The sequence below is a fragment of the Mustela putorius genome, unplaced genomic scaffold (genome assembly GCF_011764305.1).
Source record: "Mustela putorius furo isolate JIRA1106 unplaced genomic scaffold, ASM1176430v1.1 tig00003834_pilon_pilon_pilon, whole genome shotgun sequence".
Classification (NCBI taxonomy): Eukaryota; Metazoa; Chordata; class Mammalia; order Carnivora; family Mustelidae; genus Mustela; species Mustela putorius.
In genome coordinates this window covers 1,155,311-1,181,528 of record NW_025421987.1, presented here as the reverse complement: position 1 = coordinate 1,181,528, position 26,218 = coordinate 1,155,311, and the positions used below count along the sequence as shown (strand labels likewise).

Below are 26,218 nucleotides of genomic sequence, written 5' to 3'. Positions count from 1 at the left end.
CTGCCCCCATGTTACCTGGTGTGCTACAGCACCCCCGTTTATAGACAAGTTTTGACCCCATCTTTAGGCAATCTGTGCACCTTTTGCTTACTACAATTCACAAATTTCCAGTATCACTTTATACTCTGATTTTTAGATTGTTCTTCATTTCTTTTTTTAATCCCTTGATGCTCCATTACTTTTCTGAAAGGCCAACTATAGGTATCTTGAAGTAAGGGGTGGTGGGAAGGGTTTTGGAGTATGGTCACACTATCTTGCCTACCATATTATTAGAAATATAAGTCTTTCAATTTGTATTAAAATATAATTCTAAGTATCCTCTAAAATTTTAGAATATTCAGCTATTTTATTTCAAATTGGACAAGCTTATTGAACATCTTTGCTATTTTATTACCATCACCTTTGTTCCTTCACTTAATTTATTTATCTTTTGAAAATAGTGTTCATTCACATTTCTTATGCAGTGTTCTTCATCTTTTCATGGAAATATTTTAGCAGGTAGTCAAAATGCAGTTTATATTTTAATTGTTATGATGACAGTGTAGGATTTCGAATGAGGTTCCAAATGTTGGACAAACATTTTGTAGTCATTGCCCAATGTGGTGGCACATATACAACCAAGAAGGTAAACATGGAAGTGAGTATAAATTGACTCATTTATGTGACAAACAAATTTCAACATGTTATATTAAATAAGTCCTGTATTTGATCTGGTTGAGAATTGTATACTAATGGAACAGACAAAATGTTGTTAGGTTATATTTTATAATTAGATTACATTTTATAAAACTTTCATTTCTTTTTATATGTAATAAAAAATTACAGGGAAAATAATTGCTGTTTGGGTCATGTCATTAATAGATCATGTGATAGAATCTTAGAATTCATGTTGAAAGCCATATTTAATTATGATTTAAATATTTTTTTCAGCTCTTCTTCAAGTGACAATTTCACTTAGCAAAGTAGAGCTTAGTGTGGGTGAATCTAAATTCTTCACATGTACAGGTATGTATTTATACATATATTTTCAGATGATAATGTATTTTATGCTTTAATTATTTAATATTATATATTGGCAACATTTAAATGGTGAAAAACAATCCTCTGAAAATAAGACCTTTTATTATCATTGGGTTTATGAGGTTGGAAAGTGTTAATAAACCTATTTTATATGTTAAAAAATATGAATTTTATTTCTTTTAATTTTAACTTATTACTTTTGACTGCCAAATTAGCTCATTTATTTTGAAAATAACTTATCAGATATAAAGTATCCACAATAACCTAAATAAATTCAAATAGTAGTCCTGTATAAACAGTAATATTAGGATGAATGTAAATATTATAACTGAATTATCTTTGTAAATATGCAATGAATAAATTAGATATGGCACACTGCACTGTAGTTACACCTGAATGAAAACTTTGGGACAAAGCAAATCAAATCCATCCTTAGGAAGAGTGAATTTTTTAAAAAGTAGATATTTAATCAGCAAAACTTTTGCAAGAATTTTGTGACTATTAATCAAAAGTATCATATATCATAATACCTGTGGGAAATTTTATGGACCTCATTTACTTTAATCATGCACATGCAGAATTTTTTCAGAAGACATTTAAATACTTAAGCAACAAATTCTAATTCAGAGTACTGTGGAGCTCACAAATGCACACATTCGGCTTCTATTTATATTCATCAAATTCATTTTTATGCACACAAGCCTTCATACCTAAAGTTTTAAATAATATTCATCTAGAGCCAAAATTGCTTTTTAGGGTATTTTAAAATTGCTTGTATTCCTGAATATGCCTAAGTAATTCAAAACTGAATTAAAATAGGCATTTCTGACATAAAATGCATTATACAAGTCTTGAGAATTGCATGGTTTATTTAAATTATTATTAAAATTAATAAAATAGAAATAATCATAACATTTATAAATAACATATATTATGTTATACATATTACATGATATGTATGTATAATATCACATTTTATGAAAAACTAATAGAAGCCACAGTTCTTCCTAAAGGTCTAAATTGATAGGTCTGTGAATGCTTATTTTTGCATATTGACAAATAGGCAGAGAACAAGTGAAATATTGGTTCAACATCATTTATTATGTCAGCAGACCTTGGTCATAAGAATGTAGATCATTGTTTAAATCTCATCCATATTTTGTATACACAAATACACAAATGCACACACACAGCTCAGTTGTGTCATATATTCACAGAATAATGAAGTATTTTGAAATTGGAATTGTATTATTTTCTTACATTTGCATATCACAGTGATTTAAATTATATAGTGTTATTACCTCTGTAGGTATTACATAAGGTCAATTAAGGCATAATTTAAAAGAATGAATTCATATCATTTAGTGTGCTAAGTTTTGCTCATAAAATAAGGCTAAATAATGAAACATTTTTATTTTCCTTATATAAAGATGTGTAACCAAGAGCCATACAGTTGTCATGTAAGTGGCCTTATATATAGGAAACAGAGTAGTAAAACAAGAATCAAAAAAAAAAAAATGATGTGGGGAAACCCCTGCAAATCAGAATGCTTTCATCTATTTTTCCTACTACAATGCTGACCAAGTTGCTATGTCTCTGAAATTTCTTGATATACTAAAACATAGACATCTAAACTCAGTAAAATAAATGTCTTAAATTTACACGGTCAGGGGGTCAGACCCTCAGAGGGCTAAATAAGAGTATGTTATAAATAGCAAATGAATTCTACATTTTTAAGAAAATAAAAACTTTAATGTTATTTATCAGTATCTCCAGTAGTCTACTCTTAACAAAATAACATGGAAAGTTTCACTGGAGATTATTACTTACTAGAGATGTCATGAAAAGAGAATCATGACTGACTGCTCTATGAAAATGCGGTATAAATTCTCCATGATAATGAAATTTTATATCATATTATCAAGTAAGAAAATGACCAAAATATTTCACAGAATATTCGATATAATTTGCTGTATAAAATGAAATTTTGTATTGTTCTAATTCAAAGTGCTGCTCATTGAAATTATTCATTTGAACTTCTCTGTGGAGAGGGCAATCAAAGCAACTACCTCCCCCAAATGAGTCATCCCATCACCACTGTTGTTTTATGGTTCTGTCCAGAAAGAACTGAAGATAACATAACTGAGATCCATTTAAGATTTAACTAAACCGTCTTTCATACTTTTTGCTCACACATGTCTAATTTGATATGGAAAGCACAATATTTTGTTTCTAAAGCCATTTCTTTGGGAAAAAATAAGATGGAACACTGTTTTTCAAAGTGGTCCTGCAGATGGTAACTTTATGCATTTTACCCTGATACTTTTGAGTTAATAGTGTATACTGCTTCCACAAATTATCTCTCAAGGAATTAGGTGAAATACATCCTTCAGGTGAGTAAAAGCAAACATTGGAAGCTTCAGCTTTTACGAAGAGTGTATTAACCTGGATTCGGAATTGGAAAACTTAAATAAATGTTTACCCTGTAATGATTTGGTTGTAATTGCCTAGCAGTATAAGAATCGTTTCAATGCATTCTAATTATCATATGATTAAATAGTTAACAGTTTTAGATTAAAATGATGAAACTGTTCATTTCAGTTAAGAAGAGAGTTTGAGGTTCCATTTTGAAAAACAGTTATTAGCCTTATCTGTACAGGTTTAACAACTTGGGAAATTAATAACGAATTCAGTATTACCAAAAACCAAGGTTTATTTTGTATAGGATTTACATTGTTATGAACTTTGCTTTTTGGGGGAAAAAAGTGCTATCTCCTGACCCTGGCAAAGAGGATTGGGAACAGGTGAAATCATGTTAGTAATCGTGTTTCTGTTCATATATATCAAACATTTTTAATTTATGTCTGACTCAGTGGCCAAGCCAGTTTTATAAGTTAACTGTAGTAATAACTCATCCATTGCTATAGTAAATTTTCAACTATCAGAGCTTAAATACCATGCTGTCAGTTTCCTGTAGAACTTTTGGGTTTTGCTTATGCAAACAGGACTGAATTCTCAGCATTGGATAGATAAGGATGAACATGTGTGCTGACATTTGTGTTTACTTTGAATTTTGTAAGATTTTCAGACTTCCAGCCTTCTCCTATTTACATTTTTTCCCCAAATTGTTGAAAGTTGTCACATAATAGTAAATGTCAATGCCAAAACAAACACTTGCAACAGATTTTCAAACATATCTTGTCCGTGGATCTTTTCAGCAATTGGTGAACCTGAGAGTATAGATTGGTATAATCCTCAAGGAGAGAAGATAATTTCAACACAGAGGGTAGCAGTGCAAAAGGAAGGTGTCAGATCACGACTAACCATCTACAACGCAAATATAGAGGATGCAGGGATTTATCGCTGTCAAGCAACAGATGCCAAAGGACAGACACAAGAAGCTACAGTTGTTTTGGAAATTTACCGTAAGTCATGCATTTATTAATTGATTAAAATGTGGCTGTGAGAAAAAAGTGCATTTAATAAAAACTGACACTCATGAAAAACTATGTGCTAAACAATATCCTGAGACCATTACAAATATCAGCTTATTTCTATTTTACTATAGTGTATCTCTAAAATAGAATAGATAATAAAATAGTAGATGATAAACACATAGATGGACATTTCTGTTGGTTAAATCACAGAGATGAAAATGATTTCATATTCTCCAGCCATTGAAAATCTTTTGGGTAAGTAGAGAACATTATTTAGGATTATGAAATTTGTAAGGAGTACTTTTTTCATACTCAAATAAAAGGTCAGGACTAGAACAAATGAAATTGCATATATGATAGCAGTGACCAATCTAGAATGAGAATGAAGGGTCGGTGAACAGGAGTGAATACAGAAGACCTGAAAACTCATCCTGTGGAGAATAATATCTAGCTGGATTTTTCACCATCAGAACTTTTATTAATAAAATGTTCCATGCTTATACTTCATCTTATGACTTGAGATTGACTGCCTTCTACATTTAGGAATCATTAACCTATCTTTCTTCCTTCCTTTCTTTCTTCCTTCCTTTCTTTCTTCCTTCCTTCCTTCCTTCCTTTCTTTCTTTCTTTCTTTCTTTCTTTCTTTCTTTCTTTCTTTCTCTTTCTTTCTTTCTTCCTTCCTTCCTTTCTTTCTTTTTTTCTTTCTTTCTTTCTTTTAAGAGTTATTTACTTATTTTAGAGGAGGAGAAAGGGCAGACAGAGAAGGAGAGACAGTCTCAAGCAGACTTTTAGCTGAGCAGGAAACCTGGCACAAGGCTGGACCTCATCACCCTGAGATCATGATCTGAGCCCAAACCATGATCACATGCTTAACCAACGGCACCACCCGGGTGCCCCAAGAATCATGAAACTGTTTAAGAACACATTAAAGCCTGTTGACACCCTAGGCTTGAAACCAGCCTCTATCACTTCCTTTTGTGGCTTTAGCAAATGTCTACCCTCTCTGTCTTCAGTTTTGTCATCCATAAAAGAGATCTAATAGTATTGCCTACCTCATACGTAAAGCTGTTTTAAGCACTACATTAATTATTAATATTATATAAAGTTTTTAGAACAATGCCTTACAATTAATATGTGATAGTATTTCTACTACATTAATGAAAAGTATCTGAAAAATTATAAAATTTTTAAAAATACTAACTCAAGATATCTCTTCCTTAAAGTTTTATTATTATGACTATTACTACTATTATTGTAGAAACAAGATATGAAAAAAAAAAAGGCAAAAAATGCCCACAGCATGACTTCCTTCTTGATCTCCAGTGCAATTTGCTGGCACATTACTGCCATTTTTCCTGATTTCAACTTTGCCCCTACTCCTGTTAGATTCAAAACTCCTAAAGAAAAAGATGGTATATCTATTTATATGATCCCCACTGTACCTATTTCATAAATAGAAAAAAAAATAAATTGAAGTGATCATTTCACAGACATAGTATTTGGAAAGATTTTTCATTACTTTGAGTGATGAAAAGGAAGGTGCCTGGTGTTTTGTTTGTAAACTAAAGAAATGACTTTTTTTTCCTGGCAAGAACAATGAATTACTTTTGTGAAAAATCTCTCAACAAGCATAAAGACCCACATTCGTTCCTTCATTTGACACACTTATGGGGTGTCTACTACATGGTAGGCAATATTCTAAGTCCTAGACACTCAGTAAAAAGAAAATGTCACCCACTTGGTGCTTATTATTTTAGTAAGCAGAAAAACACAATGAATGAACGTAGATAAATGCATGGATGCTAGATAGACATGCTATAGAATTCTATAGTGAAGAAAGTTAGTGTGGTAAAGAGAGGGAGAGTTGAATTGGGAAGAGAGAAGGTTATTTTATCTGTGAAGGTCGAGCGGAAATCTGAAGGAATTCAAAGGAACACAAGGCCCGAGGATGGGAACAAACCTGGAGTAGTCAAGGGATTGCAAAGAAGACAGTTTGTCTGGATCACAGGGACTAAGAAAAGAGAGAAGAAATCAGGATCAGAATTGTGGGGCTAACTCCAGTTCACATAGTACGGCATTATGTGGACTACGAATTTTCCTCTCAGGGAGATGATAAGTTCTTGAGTAGAGGAATTCTTTTTTTTTTTTTTTTTTTTTTAATATTATTTATTTATTTGACAGACAGAGACCACAAGCAGGCAGAGAGGCAGGCAGAGAGAGGAAGGGAAGCAGGCTCCCTGCTGAGCAGAGAACCTGATGTGGGGCTTGATCCCAAGACCCTGGGCTCATGACTTGAGCCAAAGGCAGAGGCTTGAACCCACTGAGCCACCCAGGCACCCCGAGTAGAAGAATTCTTACCCGGCCTAAGGTTTTAAAAGATCTAGGGTTAGCTGATGATTTCATCATCGCATCAATCAGATTTTGGAATATGTTACTGGGAGAATAGAGAAATAATACTTTTGTGGTTTGTTCTACTTTCTTGAAACAGAAAAACTCACTTTCAAAGAAGTGGTATCTCCTCAAGAATTCAAACAAGGAGAGGATGCCGAAGTGGTTTGCCGCGTTAGCAGCTCACCTGCCCCTGCGGTCAGCTGGTTGTATCATAATGAGGAAGTCACCGCTATTTCCGACAGTTAGTATTTTGGTAACTCCCTAAATTATATGTTCTAATAATAGTGCAATTTTTTAAAAGACTCAATCTACCTGACTGCGTATAGAAATTTTATTTTTTGGATTCCAAGCATCTAACAACTTAAACTCTGAAGTTGGGAGTTGGCAGATAATGGACCTCAGGCTCAATTCAGCCCCTCTACTGTCTTTTTATGGTGTTGTGAGGTCACAGCCAAACCTGACCATTACATAGTAGCCAGGGCCGCTTCGGGGACAGGGTTGAGCAGCTGTGACACAGATGGAGTGGCCAAAAAAGAAACTACGATATTTATCATTTGGAGATTTACAGAAAAGGTTTGTTGACCCCATCTTTTTAAGAAAAAATTAGTATAAACTGTATAAGGATAATAAATAAATGAAGGACTCAGTCCTGATGCATTCATATTCGACACATCACAGTTCAAACATCATCCCCTGGACTCATCTATGTAATGTTAAAATAATATCTATGTGAACCCTGTTTCTTATTCTGGCAGTGTTCTTTCAAGGACACCTACATATTCTAAATATTATGGGAAGATACATATGGATAATAGATGGAAAAATACATTCATTCAAATTGTCTTCATAATTTTGATTCAGACTGAGCTAAAATTCCAGAATAATATGACATCTAAATTGAAAGCATAATTTGCTTACATTATGCTACTTTACCATTGTGCATTGGGAGCAGTTTCAATTTAGAATATTTTTCAATGCACCTGCATTTGCAGAGAGTTATGAAATAATTGAATCTTTTCAAATACTTTCCATCCTGGATGATTCCGTTGTGAGTTTCTAAGAGCTAAAACTTATAGCATAAAGGAGAGAAAGCAGATAGTATCTATTTTTGAATATGTAAAGAGGACATGTCATAATCACGTTTAATAGTCATTTTTAAAATTTTTGAGACAATTTCTCTCATCATAGCACTTTCAGCTCTTGTCACTTATTGACTACCTCTCTCTTTTTTTCTATTATAATAAGTTAGTGAGAAATCATACTTTATTTCCTCTTATTTTATTTCAGGATAACTACTTTATATTTCATTAGCTCATCACATGAGTACTTTGTGCAATGTATTTTCAGCTATTTTTTCCCTCAATAGTAAAGAAAAGGCAGTTCTTTTATAGCAGTTAGATGACAATGTCTAAACATTTTCAGATTGCCTCATCTTAGGCTTCAAGTGTACATCTGGTTTATTGTAAACCTTAATTACATGAAGGTTTTGAAATGAATTATAGTTTTTAAAAGACACAGAGAACAAAAGCCTCAAAGCAGAGATTGATAGTTAAGTGTGACGGTAATGGAGGAGCACTACTCTGTGCTATAGCTCACACAGTTTTTCCCAGTATCTAGGGACAAGATGATTTGAAGCTGGAATGCCATTATGGCTCTACTCTTTCCTTGGCCTGGCAGCTTTGAATTTTCTAACAGCTCTGTATCTAATTCAGATTCTCTCTCTGTAAACAGTGGGTTATTATCTCCAATTTCAACAATAGTTGTGAGTTTCAAATAAGACTTGCGCATAATAAATATTTGTTAAATGAATGAATTAAATATTTGCGTACGTATCAGTTTTGCCACACAATGACATTTATCTTTCTCCTTCCTTCTCATTGAGTTTTTAAATCTTGAGAATCAGTGTTACCAGAATTATATGCACTCAGATTATAACTAGAATAAAAAAATTGAATGTAGAGGAAAGTGACTAGTTTAGAGTAAACCTGGCTCAGAGTTGCATGGCAAGCAAAGAAAAAAAAAAAGGCACAACTTTTTTTTCTCTTTTTAACTTTAGAATATAAAGTATTTATGTGGACTGTGAGGAAGGACAAACTTTTCTAACCTTTTGATATTGGAGAAACACTCCACATGGTTCATTGTTGAACAATTTGCGCATTCATAATGGCTTTACAAGAAATAATATTCTTTTCCTGATTATATCTTCAATGGCCCCTTTATTAGAGCTAATCGAAGAAGATTAAGTTTATAACTATGAAAGGAACATGTAAGGGGATTTGAAATAATGTAGTGTGTCCAGGTAACTTTCTGAAGCTTTAACGTGGTATGTGAGTCAAGTTTGCAGGCTCCAGATGACATAATGAAGGTTTGGAAATGTCCATCTTATTAGCCATACTTTTGGTAGCAGCTATATGGCAGATATTTATAATTAAAATTCCAATAGGATACTTGAAATGGAGGTTTTCCGTGTTGCTTGTTGAAAGAAATCCATCGGCTAAAGAGAATCCAAGCATTTAGGGAGTAAAGGTGGCATTTTGTTATAAAAGTTGAATATCCCAGTGGAGGGATATGCTATTTCAGATGCTCATTTGATTTCAGCCAATTTGAAAGTTGTCCCTAAAAATATTCTAAATGCTTTGATCATTGACTAATGAGGTACCTTGTTTCCATCAAAAACTATTGGTAAAATAATCTTGTTCAATATTCTTTTTATGTAACCTACTTCCAATATAAGAATCCATTCAATTTTGAACTACTTGTTGAAAACCTAGTACGTGCCATCTAATGTGCTGGATGGTGGCTAGTCCTAGTTAACAAGATAAACAAGTTCACTGCCTTCAAAATACTAATGATCTAGTAGAAAAGATTAATATAGAAATGAGTGAAAACAAGGTATACTGAGGTCTATTAGAAGGAAAGTGCAATGATAGAGAATGTTAAAGAAAGAACATCTCAACTTAGAGGTTTTTGTAATTTTATTTTATTTTTTCAGTGTTCCAAGATTCATTATCTATGCACCACACACAGTGCTCCATGCAATATGTGCCCTCCTTAATACCCACCACCAGGCTCACCCAACCCCCCACTCCCCTTCCCTCCAAAACCCTCAGTTTGTTTCTCAGACTCCACAGTCTCTCATGATTCGCCTCCCCCTCCCATTTCCCCCAACTGAATTTTCCTTTCCTTCTCCTAATGTCAACTCAACTTGTTAGGGCAAAAGAAGGTGTCCAAGATGCCTGCTGAAGAGAGAAGTAACCCTTAATTATGAAAAAGAGGTTAGCCAGGCAAAGGGTGGTGGGGACTTTTTAGGAAGAGAAAACACCATCTGCAGCAGCCCAGAGGTGAAAGACATCATGAATGGTGCTTTCCAGAAACTAGAATTAGTTTATTATAATGAGAATTTATGAATAAGTGCAACTAGAATACTTATACTAATAGAAAAATATAAACCAGGATTGATCATAAAGACTAATAAGAGAGGAAACTGGAAAGGAAGTTTGAGTCAGGTCATTGTGGCCTTGACATCTCTGTAAAGGAATCTGGCATTTATCCAAAGAGAACATCACTAAAGGATTTTAATCGAGGCAGTGACATGACCTGATATGAATTTGAGAAGGCTATTAGTACTTCATTGAGGAGAATGGATTGGATGGCAGTCAAGACAAAACTCCAGTAACTGATAACAATTCAGATCCTAATGAAATAATTGCTGAAGGAGAAGGATATTTAGACCAAGTAATAATAAAGGCAGAAGTGACAGGACATGGGGTTTGATTGAATATGCAGATGGAGAGAGATGGAGAAATCAAAGATGGCTCGAGGAATTTGACTTGGGCAAATAGTTCAACATAAAGATGTGAAGACAGACCTGGAGAGACCTTATGAAAAATTTCAAGTGGAGATAGTAAACTAAACTTTAAATTTGCTGAGATTAAAATACTTACAGTCCTTCCCAGTAGCTATATCTGGTCTACCATTAAGCACTTTTATAGTCATATAATGGTCTGATCTGAAGAAAACTTGTGTCTCAAAATATAGATGGTGATTGAAGCCATAAGAATAGATGAGACCAACCACTGAGACTGGGAATGAGAAGAGGGCTAGAAAAAAATCTGCTTGAAGGAGCATAAAGCAGATCGCTTATTTCATTTATTTTTCTGATTGCAATAATGAAAACTTGGTTTTTAATGAAGTTCTGTATAATTGAGAAAAATGAATAATCTCTAATAATCTGATAGTTCTAATGTCCATAGTTATGTGTGATTGAAGCAGTGCTCTCTTCAAATGTTTTCTGCCATTTGATAGCTTGCTAACATCATTCCATGGTCTTTACATACATACCTAGGATTTGACTTGAGATTTTCATATAGTTTGTTTTCGGTTTCGAAACATTGATATGTATTTCAATTTAGCACGTAGCTACTGTTTTCCTAATATTTTAATAGTTTTCTCTCAGCAAGTAGAGGTAATATATTAAAATGGCCATTTGAAACTAAAATTTTATGATTAGAAGAAACACTGATTTATTCCCATCAAATTATGTATTATATACATTCAAATTATTTTCCTTTTAATATCAAGTATTGCCTTCCTGATTAAAATAATTCTTCCCCTTACTATTTTTTAACTAAATGCACTTTAACCATTAAAGAACATTAGAGTTAAATGATAATTCACATTTTAGTAATTTAAAAATACAATATTACATTTATCAAGGTATGATTATATGCATCCCAATTTAAATTTGAACTTCCTAACTTGATAATTGCTTCCCACCCTAATTTCCAGCCACATGCTTGAATAGATCTTTTTACTGACCTTGAAACATTCTAAATTTTTATGAGTTCTGAGTTACTCCAGGACTTCTTGTGAGTTTAAATTTAAAATTTAAAGAAAAAAAATTTAAAATTTCTTGCAGATTCTTTTTCTTCAAGCTTCCTTGGAGAAAAGGAAAATTTACCAGGGGAAAGCATCTGCGTGAATATTTGTGTCTCTCTTCTTCGGGTCAACTTAAAGAAGAAATAAACATTATGGGAAAGTTTGTGGAGTAGCCCCCCCTTGTCTACAGGGGATACATTTTAAGACCCCCAGTGGATGCTTAAAACCAAAAAGAGTTCCAAATCCTATACTGTTTTTGTTTTCATTAAAAAAAAAAAAAAAAAAACTATGGTAAAGTTTAATTTATACCTTAGGCATTTAGTTTATAAATTAAGAGATTAAGAGCAATTGATAATAATGAAATAGAACAATTATAACAATATGCTATAACAAAAGTTGTGTGAATGTGACCACTGTCTCTCAAAATAACTTATTATACTCTACTCACCTTTTTTTCCTTTCATGACATGATGATACAATGCCTATGCGATGAGATGCAAGAAGTGATGTAGGGTTAGGCCTATTTTGATCTGTGATAAAATGTCAGAAGGAGGATCATCTGCTTCCAGACCTTGGCTGACTGCAGACAAATGAAACTGCAGAGGGCAAAACCATGGATGGGGGTTTGGAGGGCTTTACTGTACTTTCCTGAGCTGATAATCATGTCTGCAGCTTTATAATCAATACTTTCCATCTCTGGGATCCTCTGAATCTATATATTTCTACTCTTTGTTTATTTTCTCTCTTGCTTACCTGTAGGAAGCATAGTCCTCCCATAGTCTGATGACTTCCCTATTTGTATTTGTAGCCCAAAGTAGAATTGGTATGGCATTAAGGAATTACATTAAGGAATCGCTATGACGGGTGAACCCCAAACCTGAATTGAACCCCAACCTGCCTGATATCACAGCAGTTTATTTCTCAGTTATACAAAGTCCAGTTGGCAGCAAGGGTGGGGGTAAGAGTGTACCCCACACACCCATTCAGCGCTCCAGGCTGAGGGAGGCTCTAGCTTTTACTCATGTGGCTTCCATGTTTGCCCTAACCCATCAAGCCAGCAGATAGGGAAAGAGCAGTAAACACTGGAATAGGTCCAAAAAGTAATATTTAATGGTATAACAGTAAATATCCCAGAGATGAGTACCTTAAACTAATGGGTCCAAGGGGTCAAGCATGTATCTCTTATTTACCAAAGTATCTCAAATACTGTAAAAACCAACTAGATGATGTCCAATGATGTGTTAATTAATGAAATGGAAGATATTGCTTTTGCAACATGTTTTAAAATAAGACTAGAAGTCAGACCGTTCTTTACTAGACCAGAGGGGAAAAGGTCTTAACACTGCAACAAAATTGTGATGATTAAAAACTCAGGCCAGACACTGTGGAAACACTGTCAGGCTGAGATGCTGGCTAGGCTAGTCAGATTATCTTAAGCAATCAACTAATGCATCCCTCTAACAGCTTATTTTTAATGTATATTCATGTGCATATACTCACACCTAAAATGAAATCTTGAAATAAAATTAAGTCTAATCTGTTCATTCCTGAAGTGGATTATCTGCATTTAGAGAAAAAATTCAAATAAGTTAGAGATATGGCCACTTTATATGTCCTCTCTGTGACTTGAATATTATTGTATCATTTAGCTGCCTCCTCGGGGTATGCAGAATTATTAGTTTAATTATTGTGTGGGAAGGCTGTTCAATCAATTTTCTAAACCTTTTCCATACTCAAGTTGCTACAAAATGTCTTCATGTCTGCAATATCTAATCTCTCAACATTGTTCTTTTGTGTATCATTTCTTCATTCAAAGTACCAAGGGGCCTAACCATTTTATGTGGAAATAAAGTCTCAAATGTGTTTTAGAAAAAAAAAAAAAAAGGTGTAACAAGGCAGTGTGGAGTGGAAAAATTGAAGCCATGAAATTACATTTTACTTTCAAATTCGAATTTGTTTGTTGATGAAAAGTTTGATAGTGTCAGACAAGTGCCATATTTTAACTCTTGGCAATTTAGAGCACACTGGACTCTGCTTTCAATTACTGATATCATTGCCTCCCCTTTGCTTACTTTCCAGATCGCTTTGCTATGCTAGCCAACAATAATCTGCAGATTCTCAACATCAATAAAAGTGATGAAGGTATATACCGATGTGAAGGAAGAGTGGAGGCTAGGGGAGAAATTGACTTCCGTGATATCATCGTTATTGTTAATGGTAAGCAGTGAATAATTTGTACCTATTTTATTATCGCATGTTAGCAATATATTTATTGAAAGGGCAGCCAGTGGATACAGCGCTCCTAATATACCTCTTCTCTACCTGGAGGAAATCTCCTCACCTCAGTGATAGCATCTATTACATTGTGTGTAGCCTCAAGGGCAGGATCTGTGACTTATGCAACACCATCACCTTTTTTACAAAGAGTCTTGTAAGACAGTCATTGCCTTTTGCTGGCTTTGTAGTTGTTGAAAGAATGCCAAGTGAAACATAGTTAAATATCATACTAGATTTTACTTTTAAATTGCATGAATCCCTTGTTGCTTAAATGAATCTATTTAACAATTTTGTAGGTTTTCTTAAATTTAAAGTTAATAATTGTTTCCACAAGGAGATTAATAACTAAGTTTATGGCATCATGATGACATCTCTTCTTCCAAACTAGGCTTCTCCTACTGTATTTCCTGCCTGTGTTAACATGACATTCTGTGAGGCCAGAAGATATTTTAAGGTTATTCTACTTTGTCTCTATTTTGGTAATCTAATCTGTAAATGACATGTCACCTCATTTTTTTTTTAACATCTCTTAAATATATTCTACCATGATGCCCTCCTTAAGAGTGAAGTCCTTTCATTTAAAAAAAAAAAAAAAAAGTTTTTTTTTTCTTTTTTTCCTCTTGAATTGCTACAAGTTGTTTCCTCTACTCTCAGGCTCATAATTTCTATTTTTATTTATTTATTTTTTTAAAGATTTTATTTGTTCATTTGACAAAGAGGATCACAAGTAGGCAGAGAGGCAGGCAGAGAGAGAAGGGGAAGCAGGCTCCCTGCTGAGCAGAGAGCCTGATGCGGGTCTCGATCCCAGGACCCTGAGATCATGACCTGAGCCCAAGGCAGAGCCACCCAGGCGCCCCATAATTTCTACTTCTTCTCCATCCAACCTTTCAACACTTAAAATTGTCAGTGCTTCCCATTACCTTCAAGACAAAGTCAAAACTGCTTTTTTTGGCATAAGAAACCTTTTATGATCACCAGCCCTTCTTCCTTAACATTCAGCCATGAGCAGCCTATGTTTCAAACATATGGAAATACTGGTAGTGACACGACACAAATGTACTTTTAGTTTTTTCTTCTGCTTTAAAATAACAAGTTAGGGGGCGCCTGGGTGGCTCAGTGGGTTAAAGCCTCTGCTTCCGGCTCAGGTCATGATCCCAAGTTCCTGGGATCCAGCCCCACATGGGATTCTCTGCTCAGCGGGGAGCCTGCTTCCTCCTCTCTCTCTCTGCCTGCCTCTGACTAGTTGTGATATCGGTCAAATAAATAAATACATAAATAAATCTTTTAAAAATTAAAATAAAATAACAAGTTAAGAGTGCCTATGTGGCTCAGTCAGTTAAGCGTCCAACTCTTGATTTTAGCTCAGGTCATGATCTCAGGGTTGTGAGATTGAGCCCTTATCAGGCTCCATGCTTGGTGTGGAACCTGCTTAAGATTCTCTCTGTCCCTCTCCCGCTGCCCCTATACCTCTAAAAAATAAAGTAAAATAAAGTAACAAATTAATGATAGCTATAATGACAGGATTCTATAAGCAGAATGTCATTTGTTCTTTTTAGAATAGGCAAAATATAAAACTGAGGAGTTAGCCACATGTTTCCTGTAACTTAGGGGAAGGATGTAGAAATAAATTTGTGTCTTCTTCTGATTCCTATCTTCATCCTGCCATGAGCTATCTCTCCAGTTTCTTGAAGACTGGAGAACACTAGGAATCTCATATAGATCTGAAAAAGTTCTTTGGTTGAGTAATATTCCATTGTGTACATGTACCACATCTTCTTTATCCACTGATTTGTTGATGGACATCTGGGCTCTTTCCATAGTTTGGCTATTGTGGACGTTGCTGCTATAAACACTGGGGTGCAGGTGCCCCTTTGGATCACAATGTTTGTATCCTTTGGGTAAATACCTAGTAGTGTAGTCATTGGGCTATAGGATAGCTTTATTTTTTAACTTTTTGAGGAACCTCCATACTGCACCAGCTTGCATTCCCACCAACAGTGTATGAAAGTTCCCCTTTCTCCACACCTTCGCTAACATTTGCTGTTTCCTGACTTGTTAACTTTAGCCAGAAACCTTACCATTTGCCACAACATGGATGGAACTGGAGGGTATTGTGCTGAGTGAAATAAGTAAATCAGAGAAAGACAATTATCATACAGTTTCGCTCATAATTGGGATTTAAGAAGCAAAACAGAGGATCATAGGGGAAGAGAGAGAAAAATAAAATAAGATGAAATTAGACAGGGAGACAAACCATAAGAGACTCTTAATCTTAGGAAACAAACTGAAGGTTGCTGAAGGGGGGGGCGGTGAGGGGATGAGGTAACTGCATGATGGGCATTAAGGAGGGCATGTGATGTAATGTGGTGTTATATGCAATTGATAACTGAATACTACGTCTGAAATCAATGATATACTCTGTGGTAATTACTTGGATTTTTAAAAAATAGCAAAAAATAAATAAAAACAAAAGTTCATCGGTCTTTCACTACCTGCAGCAAAAGTAGTTTGGCCACCAAGTTCATGCTGAAAGAGGAAAAGAATATGAAAACTCTGTTATTATTTTCTCTCCCTCTTGAAGTTTATAATTAATTGAGATTAGTGGATAATATAATGGAATAGACCAGATGGTATGACATAAAAATTAGGCAGTCTGATAGAAATTACACATGCTAATGGAGGAGACCAAAGGGCCAAGGCTTCAGAGGAGAAGATTTCTTTTTTAGAAATAAAGAGTCTGGTATTTATTATGAGTACCATAGTTCAGAGGTTTTGGCCTTCAACACAGGGGGCAGATTTCAGTGCATGAAGAATAGGTTTAAAATAGAGGTGCGTATCTATATGTGTATCTCCATGTATTTCTATTGAATAAACATCTCTAAGCTATTTCTTTCTATTATATACAGTAAACAAAGATAATTTACGCTGTTGAGTTTAACTATTAACAACTCTCTACTGTGACTTATTTCCAAAGTAGTTTATGTTGGCATATAAAAGTGTATTTCGTCACAGACAAGTCATTGTCCTGAGTATTCTTTCATGAAAATAGGAATTATAATATTAGTTCTTACATGTTGAGTTTTGGAGGCAGTATATACATTTTTACTGTTATATGTTTTATATATGTATGTGTCAGTGTCAAATTATGCACATATTTTTACACTAAAACAGTAACTCAAGTCTGATATTTAAAAGGAAGTATTGGGGCACCTGGGTGGCTCCATTGGTTAAGCATCTGCCTTAAGCTTAGATCATGATCCTAGGAGCCTGAGAAAGAGTCCCACATCAGGCTCCGTGCTCCATGAGGAGCCTGCTTCTCTCTCTGCCTGCTGTTCCCCTGCTTGTGCTCTCTCTCTTTTTCTCTTTAAATAAAATATTTTTTTAAAAAAGTAAATGTTATTTAACAGACATAACATGTTCTCCCCTTATTAACTGCTTTGCTATTGTAACTTCTACCTTAATATATTTAATAAGTGTTCTAATCTGTTTCCATACTAGTTTATCAGTGAATGTTTATACATGATTATATGTGTTTTGAAGGAGGCTTTATTCGGGTATGAGTGTGTTCAGTTAACAAAGTTTGAATCTTCAAGTCCATCATGGTGTGCACTCAAACTGGGATATTCAGTTCTGCATGTCTGTTCCTATTATGTCAGGGTTCACAAGTAGATAACATGGGACTGTGTTCTTTTGTGCCACTCAGATCAATCACATAGGTGGTTTTCTGTTCTGTCTGCATCACACTGAGCCTCCCAAAGGCAGATCATTCTCCTTCCACATCCCAATTTCCTATAACAGAATCAACTACAGATCCTAATCTGCCCTTTACCCAAACACTGCTTTATCTCCACTTCTTCTAATTAGTTACATTTTCCCTTTATGGTTACCAATTCTCAAACCTTAGAATTCCTGGCACCACTTTTCTTCAAAATAACAGTGTTCACAAAAATCAACCATTGATTTATTCCGCTTCAGGAAGATGCAGTTGGACCCTGTCAAGGGAATGCATTGACTGATGCCACCAGTTCGTCTGTGCTTTGCTCTCACATTCTGCTTTTACCTCAGCCAGAAAAAAAAAAAAAATCATTCTCCTCCAGTCTTATTGACTCTTGTGCTGTTTACTGGCGACTGGCTCCTTTTAAATTTTGAACTCTTCTTAAAAGTATCCCCCTATTAGTTCTCTCCTGTAAAACCTCTTGAGGACATTGCAATGAAAAGTTGAAGGGTCCAAAAATAATAATAAAATAAAAGCAGTAGCTTTATCCATGTGATCTTTTCTTTCTTCAGTTACAAATTTGACTTGTTCTATGACCTTTTCCTCAACTTATGTTGAAAACCCTCTCTCTTAATTGATACTGATTTTTACCCTAACTGGTTTCGATTTTATCTTGGACCTTCTTTACTTGTCTTCTTCCTCCTCAAGTACACTGGAATCCTGACAGAAGGCTCCAGGCAAGTACTTATGGACATTTCATTTCTCCCTTATAAAATCTTGGGTCTGGAAGAAGCTCTGCTCTTTCTTTTATTTTTTGCTCTTTGAAAACTTCTCCCTCACATTGCCTTTCTTCCAGTTCCACATTGCCTTTGTTTCAATAATTAGTTGAAAGATATTTTTGGTAGGTTCCTCTGTGGTATGAATAATCCTAAATATTGGGAATTTTTTTTCTTATCTCCCTCTATGACTTTCTTACTATATTTCTCAATGCCTGTGTATAGTTTTTCACAAATACCTATCTCTCCTCCCTTGAAGAGGTTATATGTTATTGCTCATTGACCTGTGGATTATGGTGCTTCCTGTGGAAGAGTTAGAAACCCACCCAATTGATGACATGACTTCTCCTGGCCAGTGGCTTATAAGCAAATGCAGTAGACACTATGAACTCAGAATGCTAGAAGAATCACATGTTTCTTATTATGTTCTTTCCTTCTGACATGAAACTAGCATGCCGCAAGGAGAGAATTCTCTTTGACCTTGAACACCATGATGAAGACAAGTGAAGCAGAGTCCCAGCTCATCTGCAGGTGCAGACACATTACATAAATAAGAAATAAAGTACTTTTTTTTAAGCCAGAAATGTAAGGGTCATTTGTTATCACATAAAAGCAGACAAATGCAATGCCAGTGGCTTTTTCCTATTTAAAATAAGCAAATTAAATACTGTCTGACCTAGGGGTACTTCTGAAATTACTTCCCTAATATGGCACAGACATTTTATAATCCTACTTTCCCCTGATAATGATAATTTCTTATGATTTTTCTATCACCTTATCTCAAAATACTAGAATTTCAACCTAGGACATTTGACTGCAGTTTCAAATATTAATAACATAAAATAATCAACTTTACTAAAGTCCTTTATTGTTTATGGAGAAGCTGAATACAAAACATATACTGAAGTAAATTTTTATAGATATTAACAGACTATTTTATAATTAAAAGGAGTACCTATTGTAGCTGAAGGGGAGATTTGGGATAAATCTATTAATGAAAAGGTGTTACCTTGTAGAAGAGAGAGAGAGAGAGAGAAGAGCAAATAAAGCAGCATCTGCAAAAGCAAAAAGAGGTATGATGTGAAAAAACGTCCAATAACTTAACTGTTAGTGGAATGTGATATTTTGGGGACGGAGTAGTGGTAAGGTTAGACAAAGCTGGAAAGTAGGGAGCCAGGTCATGGAGAACTATGGACTCTCTTCTATGAGGCTAAGATGAGCTGACATAGAAGAACAGGGAAACTAGAGAACAAGGAAGTCGACAGAAGGATGGAGGGAGGAAGAGCAAGTGAGTTAGTTCAAGTGAGAGATAATTAGGGCCTGTGCTACAAGACAAAGAAATAAAGGAGAGGACAGATAATTGGATGATATTTGAAGCAAAACCTTTCTGTTACACATGTGTCACAGAGGCTAGAGCAATCAAAGGTCATTTGAAGAATTTTACTGTAGGTTCCACATTTCCAATAGAATAAATACAAATAAAAGTGACCAACAAAGTATGAACTGAAATATATCTGCTGAATTTGACTATTATGAGATTATAAGAGACGTTAGGGTCAATGATATCATTTGAGAAGTCTTGAAAAAGTTCATTCTGCAATGTCTTGAAGAATGTACATTGTACATTGATTTGAAGAATGAAGGTAGCAAAGGCATAGCATTTGTTACCTCAGCTAATTGGAATCAGATGTTAAATGGGAAGCATCACAAGGTTGAATTAGACTAGAGGAAGTGGTTGGTGTTCTAGGACACTTATAAGGAAGATATTCCTTGCACATAAGGAGAATATATTTTATGTTGAGCCTGGAGGAAGTGAGTAAAAAATGAGCTAGGATATGGTTAAATTAATTCAAGGATAGATCTGGTTGATAATTTGAGAGAAATCTTGCCCCATGACTTCCATATTCTATTTTCAGTCATCTGGCTTCCCTCATCTGACAAACATTGATGTATTCTGGATAGTTCTCAAATATTTCTCCATAGTTTTACATGTTTACATCTTCTCTTTATTGGATTTTCAAGTAAGCTTTGTAACATACCTTAATTTTTTTCACGGATCTTCCAGTGGCTGCTGTCCTTTTATTATTATACCTTATTATATTATTACATATTTGATAAATTGGCTTCTCTATAAATTCCTGAACTCTTTTTACTAGATTATTGTATTATACACCCATCCACATGTACATATTATTGTATGATATCCAAAATCTTGGATACATTTCTTTAAAGGAGAATTTAAAATAATTTCTCTTTTTAACCCCTGCTCATTCTCCATCAGGTTCCTGGCCCTTAGATAAGTAGAATGCTCTCTAAAACTACTCAGAAAATGTCCATATAAATGACAGATCTGGAAATAACTTTTAAATTTAAAGTATAGTCAATAGAGAGTTATTTTTATAAAATGCTCTTTTAAAGTATAATGATTCATTATTTTTCAAATCTTTTGTAAATTTGTGGAGAGCGATCCACTAATTGCCAATTCAAACTTGGGATAATGGAGGCAGGAACAATTGAGAATGGATGAAAAACACCTAGCAGTATAATTTTAAAGCAATTGTGTCTTTAGTCTTCCTTTGAACATTAAAATCAACAGTAAATGACAATGGCCAGAGATATTTGTGCAAGTACTTGTCAGACTAGAGAGTGTACTTTGTTAATGCAGTGGCCCTCAGGCAGTGATTTTTGTATTCCTACCCATTTTCTAGCCATTTCTTAAAATTAAGAAAACTGGAAAAAGTACTTTCCTGTTTTAAAAATGAAATGTCAGAATTTTCCTCTTTAAATTTTATGCAGTGTTATATAACATAAAGGATATATAGAAATATAAAAGACTGTGAATTAGCCTCTTGTGTATCAATAATATGATTGAAATAACCATTCAGAGCAATAGTTTAAGTCTGTTTAATTACTGTAAATTATGATGGAATTCTTAATTTATAGCAATAATATATAATATATAATTCACCAAAGAGACAGTAGATAAACACTTCTCAAAACCAGAATATTTTCTGATATTATTAAATATTTTTACCCCTAATGATCCCATTAAGTATCAAAGATTAGAAGTCTGAGACTATAAGGGAGAATTTATTTTCTTTTTATTTTTATCCAACGGTATTTTAGAAATTTCCACAATAAAGAAGATGTGATGGATTATGCTAGCAGAGAGTCCTGTTCCCCTGTCTCATTTCTTGAGTTGGGCCAAGAAAGAATGCAGAGACAAACTCTTAAGCAAGCAAGCATCAAAGTGAAAGTACTCTTAAGGGTGGGGAGCAGGCAGGTTGTCAAGGTTGTCTTTTCTTTTTATGTTTACAAAGTTCTGAGTCATTGCTAAGGTGGTCTCTGACTGAGGTTGCTTTCAATCATCTAACAAACTCCTCCTACCTGTCAGGAGGGGGAGTTTTTGGCTCCCTAGGGTCTTTGTCAGAATTCTTATGCAACCTTCCCCGGCAGGGAGGGGAGTGAAAACCACAATGTAAATGTATTATAATGAAGTTATAGGGTTACTATAGGACAGGAGTTATAGGGAAGAATGTATGCTAATCAACTGGGGTCTTTTCCTGCTGTTTGGAACTTGTTTCCTGTTGGGTCCATGGTCAAAGGAATGAGACTGATACAAAGCGAAGGTCAAGCAAAGCTTTATTTCGAGCCAAGCATTGAGAATTAAACTGACCATCTCTTGCAAAGAGGAGACCTCTCTCTGCCTTACAGACTAGCTTTTAAGGGCAAAGGCCATGTGGTTGGGCCTGGCCACCTCACAGGTGGCCAATGAAATTGTAACACACAGAGAAAACTGCACAGTCCTGCTAGGTCACACATAAGTGACCAGTTGAATTATAATTTACCCTATAGTAGATATTTGAACTAGCCTATCACCTTGGTCAGAATTGGCGCCCAAAAGGCAGGGCCCACATGCCTTGGTAGCTAGGGAGACAGTATATGCCCCCACTGATTGGATACCTCCACCTGGCCTGACCCACCCTTGTATTTGGGCTTTGTTACCTGGGACTGGTTTCCTGGGCTTGCTTTTAAGTAAGTCCCCTGGGCTGGGGGGGGGGGGTAGCGGGGGGGGGGGGGGGGGTCAGTTTAAGTTTTACTGCATAAACAGCAAAATGACTGTTTAATCCAAGATGGAATTGCTCTGGCTAAATAGGCCCTTACAGTTCCCACCCATTTTTATCATTTCCAAAGCACCTATTCCCTGCTCATATCCAGCTAAAGTGCATACTCCATTAGATAGATAGATGATAGATGATAGATAGATAATAGACAGATGGATCACCTACAAATATCTAAGAACATTTTTCTTTGTCTTTCCTCTCAAACAATTAGTGTGAACAGTTAATATAGTTTCTTCCTTTTCTTTAATCTAATTTTCTTTTCCTCAGAATTTTCTAAGTACACTTAAAGGACATAATATTGTATTTGCAAGGATATAGAGAAGCATACATTTATTTTACAACCTATTCCTTTCCATCTCTGATTATAAGAGAAGGCAGAATTATCTCACTGTCTGAATCAGATCCCGGCTCTGAACTCAACCATCCTCCTGATGGCAGTGTCCTGGGTAGGTGGAGATTGGTCTTTGTAATTTTTCTCTAACACTTGGTTAATAATTGCAGAAGTGAACACTCCCATTTGTGAAAGCCAGAATGAAAATTTCAAGAAATCTATACAGGATACAAGATACTGCAATGATGAAAATATTTTACATTTGATGGAATAAATCAGTAAAGTAAAAGACACCATCAACATACTATCTGGCGTTATGCAGATGAATCACATTAAGGACAATTAGTGTCTAGATTTCATTCATGACATTCATGAGTTCTGTTCTTCAAACTGGGTTGCACCAAGGGGTGACCGAGGAAACAGTGTCTCTATTTAATTCATATTTAATTCAAATTGCAAGTTACTTATGACCAGTATCTCTTGCTTTCACTTTTTTTTTTTTTTCTTCACATCCACTGGTTTTCAATAAAAGTGTAGGTGGCCAGAACATGTGTCTTTTTAACAGAGGAAACAGTTAAGAAACAGAAAGAGTTCCATTTAAGTTAAATATGAATTAAGTAAACACCCAGTTACAAGTAAAACTAGTTCCCTGTACCGAACACATTTTGAAACACAGTATGGTCTGCCCCTTTATGAAGGTACACTTAGTTTTACTAGGATAAATGAGTGTGCAATCTCTGTGTCAAATGAGTCTTCTGTAACAACAACAACAACAACACACACACACACACACACACACACTCACACACACACACCTTAGCTTGATTTCTATTTCCCCTGTAAGACTTAGTTCAAGTATCAATTCTAGCAAGCTTTTCCCAATTTTAGCTGCCTTGTTATCTGACTTCTTCACCATGAGATCTCATACCATTAGAAAATTTTATCTCTGTAAAATTTGAAAGGACTCACCAAATTCCATACAATATGCTCAGAGGAAGGTCTTATTTTAAAGGAAAGAGGAATGTGCAGCAACAGTATAAGAATGCAGGGAAACATCAAGGAGGCCTCCAGGACACAGTCCCCCTGGGGGAGTTTCTCCAGGGCTCTGTTTGCACACAAAGATGCTCTTTGCCTTGAACCACCACTATCTGAGTGAGGAATCTCTAAGAAGCTCTTAGCTCTCAGTGGGGGTCCTTAAGTAATTAAAGCAAGTTTTACCAATTGGTTAGTCCAGGTACCAACTGTTAGTGCAGAAATGTTTGGGGATCCCTAGGGGAGTTTCTGGTTCATCATAAATTCCAAAGCCTTTATCTTTGTCCAAAGTCAAAAAAACAGACATCCAAGCATCCCCAAAGGTATTTTAGAACTTTTGGTGCAGAGCTATTAACCAACTCCATCGCTACAGCCTCTCTCTCAGTGTACGTTTCACACTGATTTGAAATGATCTATTTGTGTGTGAAATTTTTTCAGACTAGACCATTAAGGCTTCAAGAACAAAGGTATTATTTTATAGCATCAAGAAATACCTTAGAGTTTTGGATATAGAAAGCAGTTAACTTTTAGAATAATGTCTTCAGTTTTTAATTATTTTATACTAAAGTAACATTATCCCAATCACTGAAGATATTTTAATTCAATAATTATCATGGCTTACCTTTTTTTCTCTTTAAAGCATAATCCAAAATAATCCAAATTATTCTAGTATTACCTTGAGGACATTATACTACCCATTATACAACCAATCTACTAATCCAATTTCAGTTACCTTGCATGTATTTTAACAGTCTTATTGAGATATATATATGTGTGTGTGTGTGTATATATATATATATATATATATGTATATATATAGAGTTCTATATAATACATAATAAAATGTATTTAAAATGTCATATATATACATATACATATATGTGTGTGTGTGTATATATATATATATATATATATATATGAATGCCAAGTATATAATATGAACCAATCACCACAATCAAGATAATAAATTTAAGTGGATATACCTATTACCCGCAAAAGTTCCAAGAATTTATGTAAAAGTAATCTTGCGGGGACACTGAGTAGCTCAGTTGGTTAAGTATCTGACTCTTAATTTTGGCTCAGGTCTTCATCAAGAGATGAAGACCCGAGATCAAGCCCCTCACCAGACTCTCCGCTGGGCATGGAGCCTGCTTAAGATTCTCTCTCCCTTACTCTCTACCCCCCTGCCCAGCTCCCCCCATCTCTTTCTTTAAAAATAAAATAAAATAAAAGTAAAATAAAAATAAAAAATAAAAGTAGTCATCCAGTATATACTCTTCTAAGTGACTTCTTTCAATCAGCAAAATTATTTGTAGATTCACCTATGTTGTTTCTTGCAAATAATACTTAATTTCTTTGCATTGCTTAGTAACATTCAATTTTAGGAATATTTCATGATTTGCTTATCTATTCACGCAAATGACTATTTGGGATCTTCCAAGTTTCTGGCTTACAAATAAAACTGCTATAAAACATTTGTATATATGAGACTTCGCATGGGTATATTCTTTTGTTTCTCTTGGGCTAATACCTACAAGAGGTATGACTAGATCATGTGCTATGTATATTTTTAAACTTCTTTTAAAACATCCACCAGGGGCACCTGGGTGGCTCAGTGGGTTAAAGCCTCTGCCTTCAGCTCTGGTCACGATCCCAGAGTCCCACATCCGACTCTTTGCTCGGCAGGGAGCCTGCTTCCTCCTCTCTCTCTGCTTGCCTCTCCGCCTACTTGTGATCTCTCTCTCTGTCTGTCAAATAAATAAATAAAATCTTAAAAAAAAAAATAAAAAACATCCACCAAATCATTTTCCAAAGTGGTTGGGCTATTTTATATTCCCCAAAGCAGTATATTGGCCTTTCAGTTGCTCCACATTCTTAGCAAAATTTCCTATGATCAGACCTTTTAGGATTAGACATTTATTGTTTAGTAGTTTGACATTTGAAGATTTAGTTTGCATTCCTCTAAGGACTAAGGAAAGTCAAGCATCTTTTCATATGCTTGTTTACCTTGTATCAGTTTTCTTTTAAAATCTTTAATCAGCTTGCTTTACTGGATTATTTTCTTCTTATGGAGATTTCAATTGCACTGACCCTAATCTTTCAGGGGAAATATTCACTATTTCAGTGTCAAGTATATGGTTAGCTGTTGGCTTTTCAGAGATGCTCTTTATCAGGTTGAAAAGCGACCTTTTCCTAGATTGGTAAGAAATTTCATCAATAATGATTTCTGGGTTCTT

The 26,218-nt window shown here is 34.9% G+C and overlaps 1 protein-coding gene across 2 annotated transcripts in view; it reads left to right on the top strand.

The window, feature by feature from the left end:
- The window catches only part of NCAM2 (neural cell adhesion molecule 2), a 513,860-nt gene that overhangs the window by 286,537 nt on the left and 201,105 nt on the right, over window positions 1-26,218 (top strand). For both annotated transcript variants that reach the window (XM_004770518.2, XM_045088182.1), the window contains exons 2-5: window positions 931-1,005; window positions 4,239-4,445; window positions 6,946-7,089; window positions 13,806-13,943. In XM_004770518.2, coding sequence (XP_004770575.1) covers window positions 931-1,005; window positions 4,239-4,445; window positions 6,946-7,089; window positions 13,806-13,943 — 564 coding nt within the window. The remainder of the gene's footprint in view (window positions 1-930; window positions 1,006-4,238; window positions 4,446-6,945; window positions 7,090-13,805; window positions 13,944-26,218) is intronic.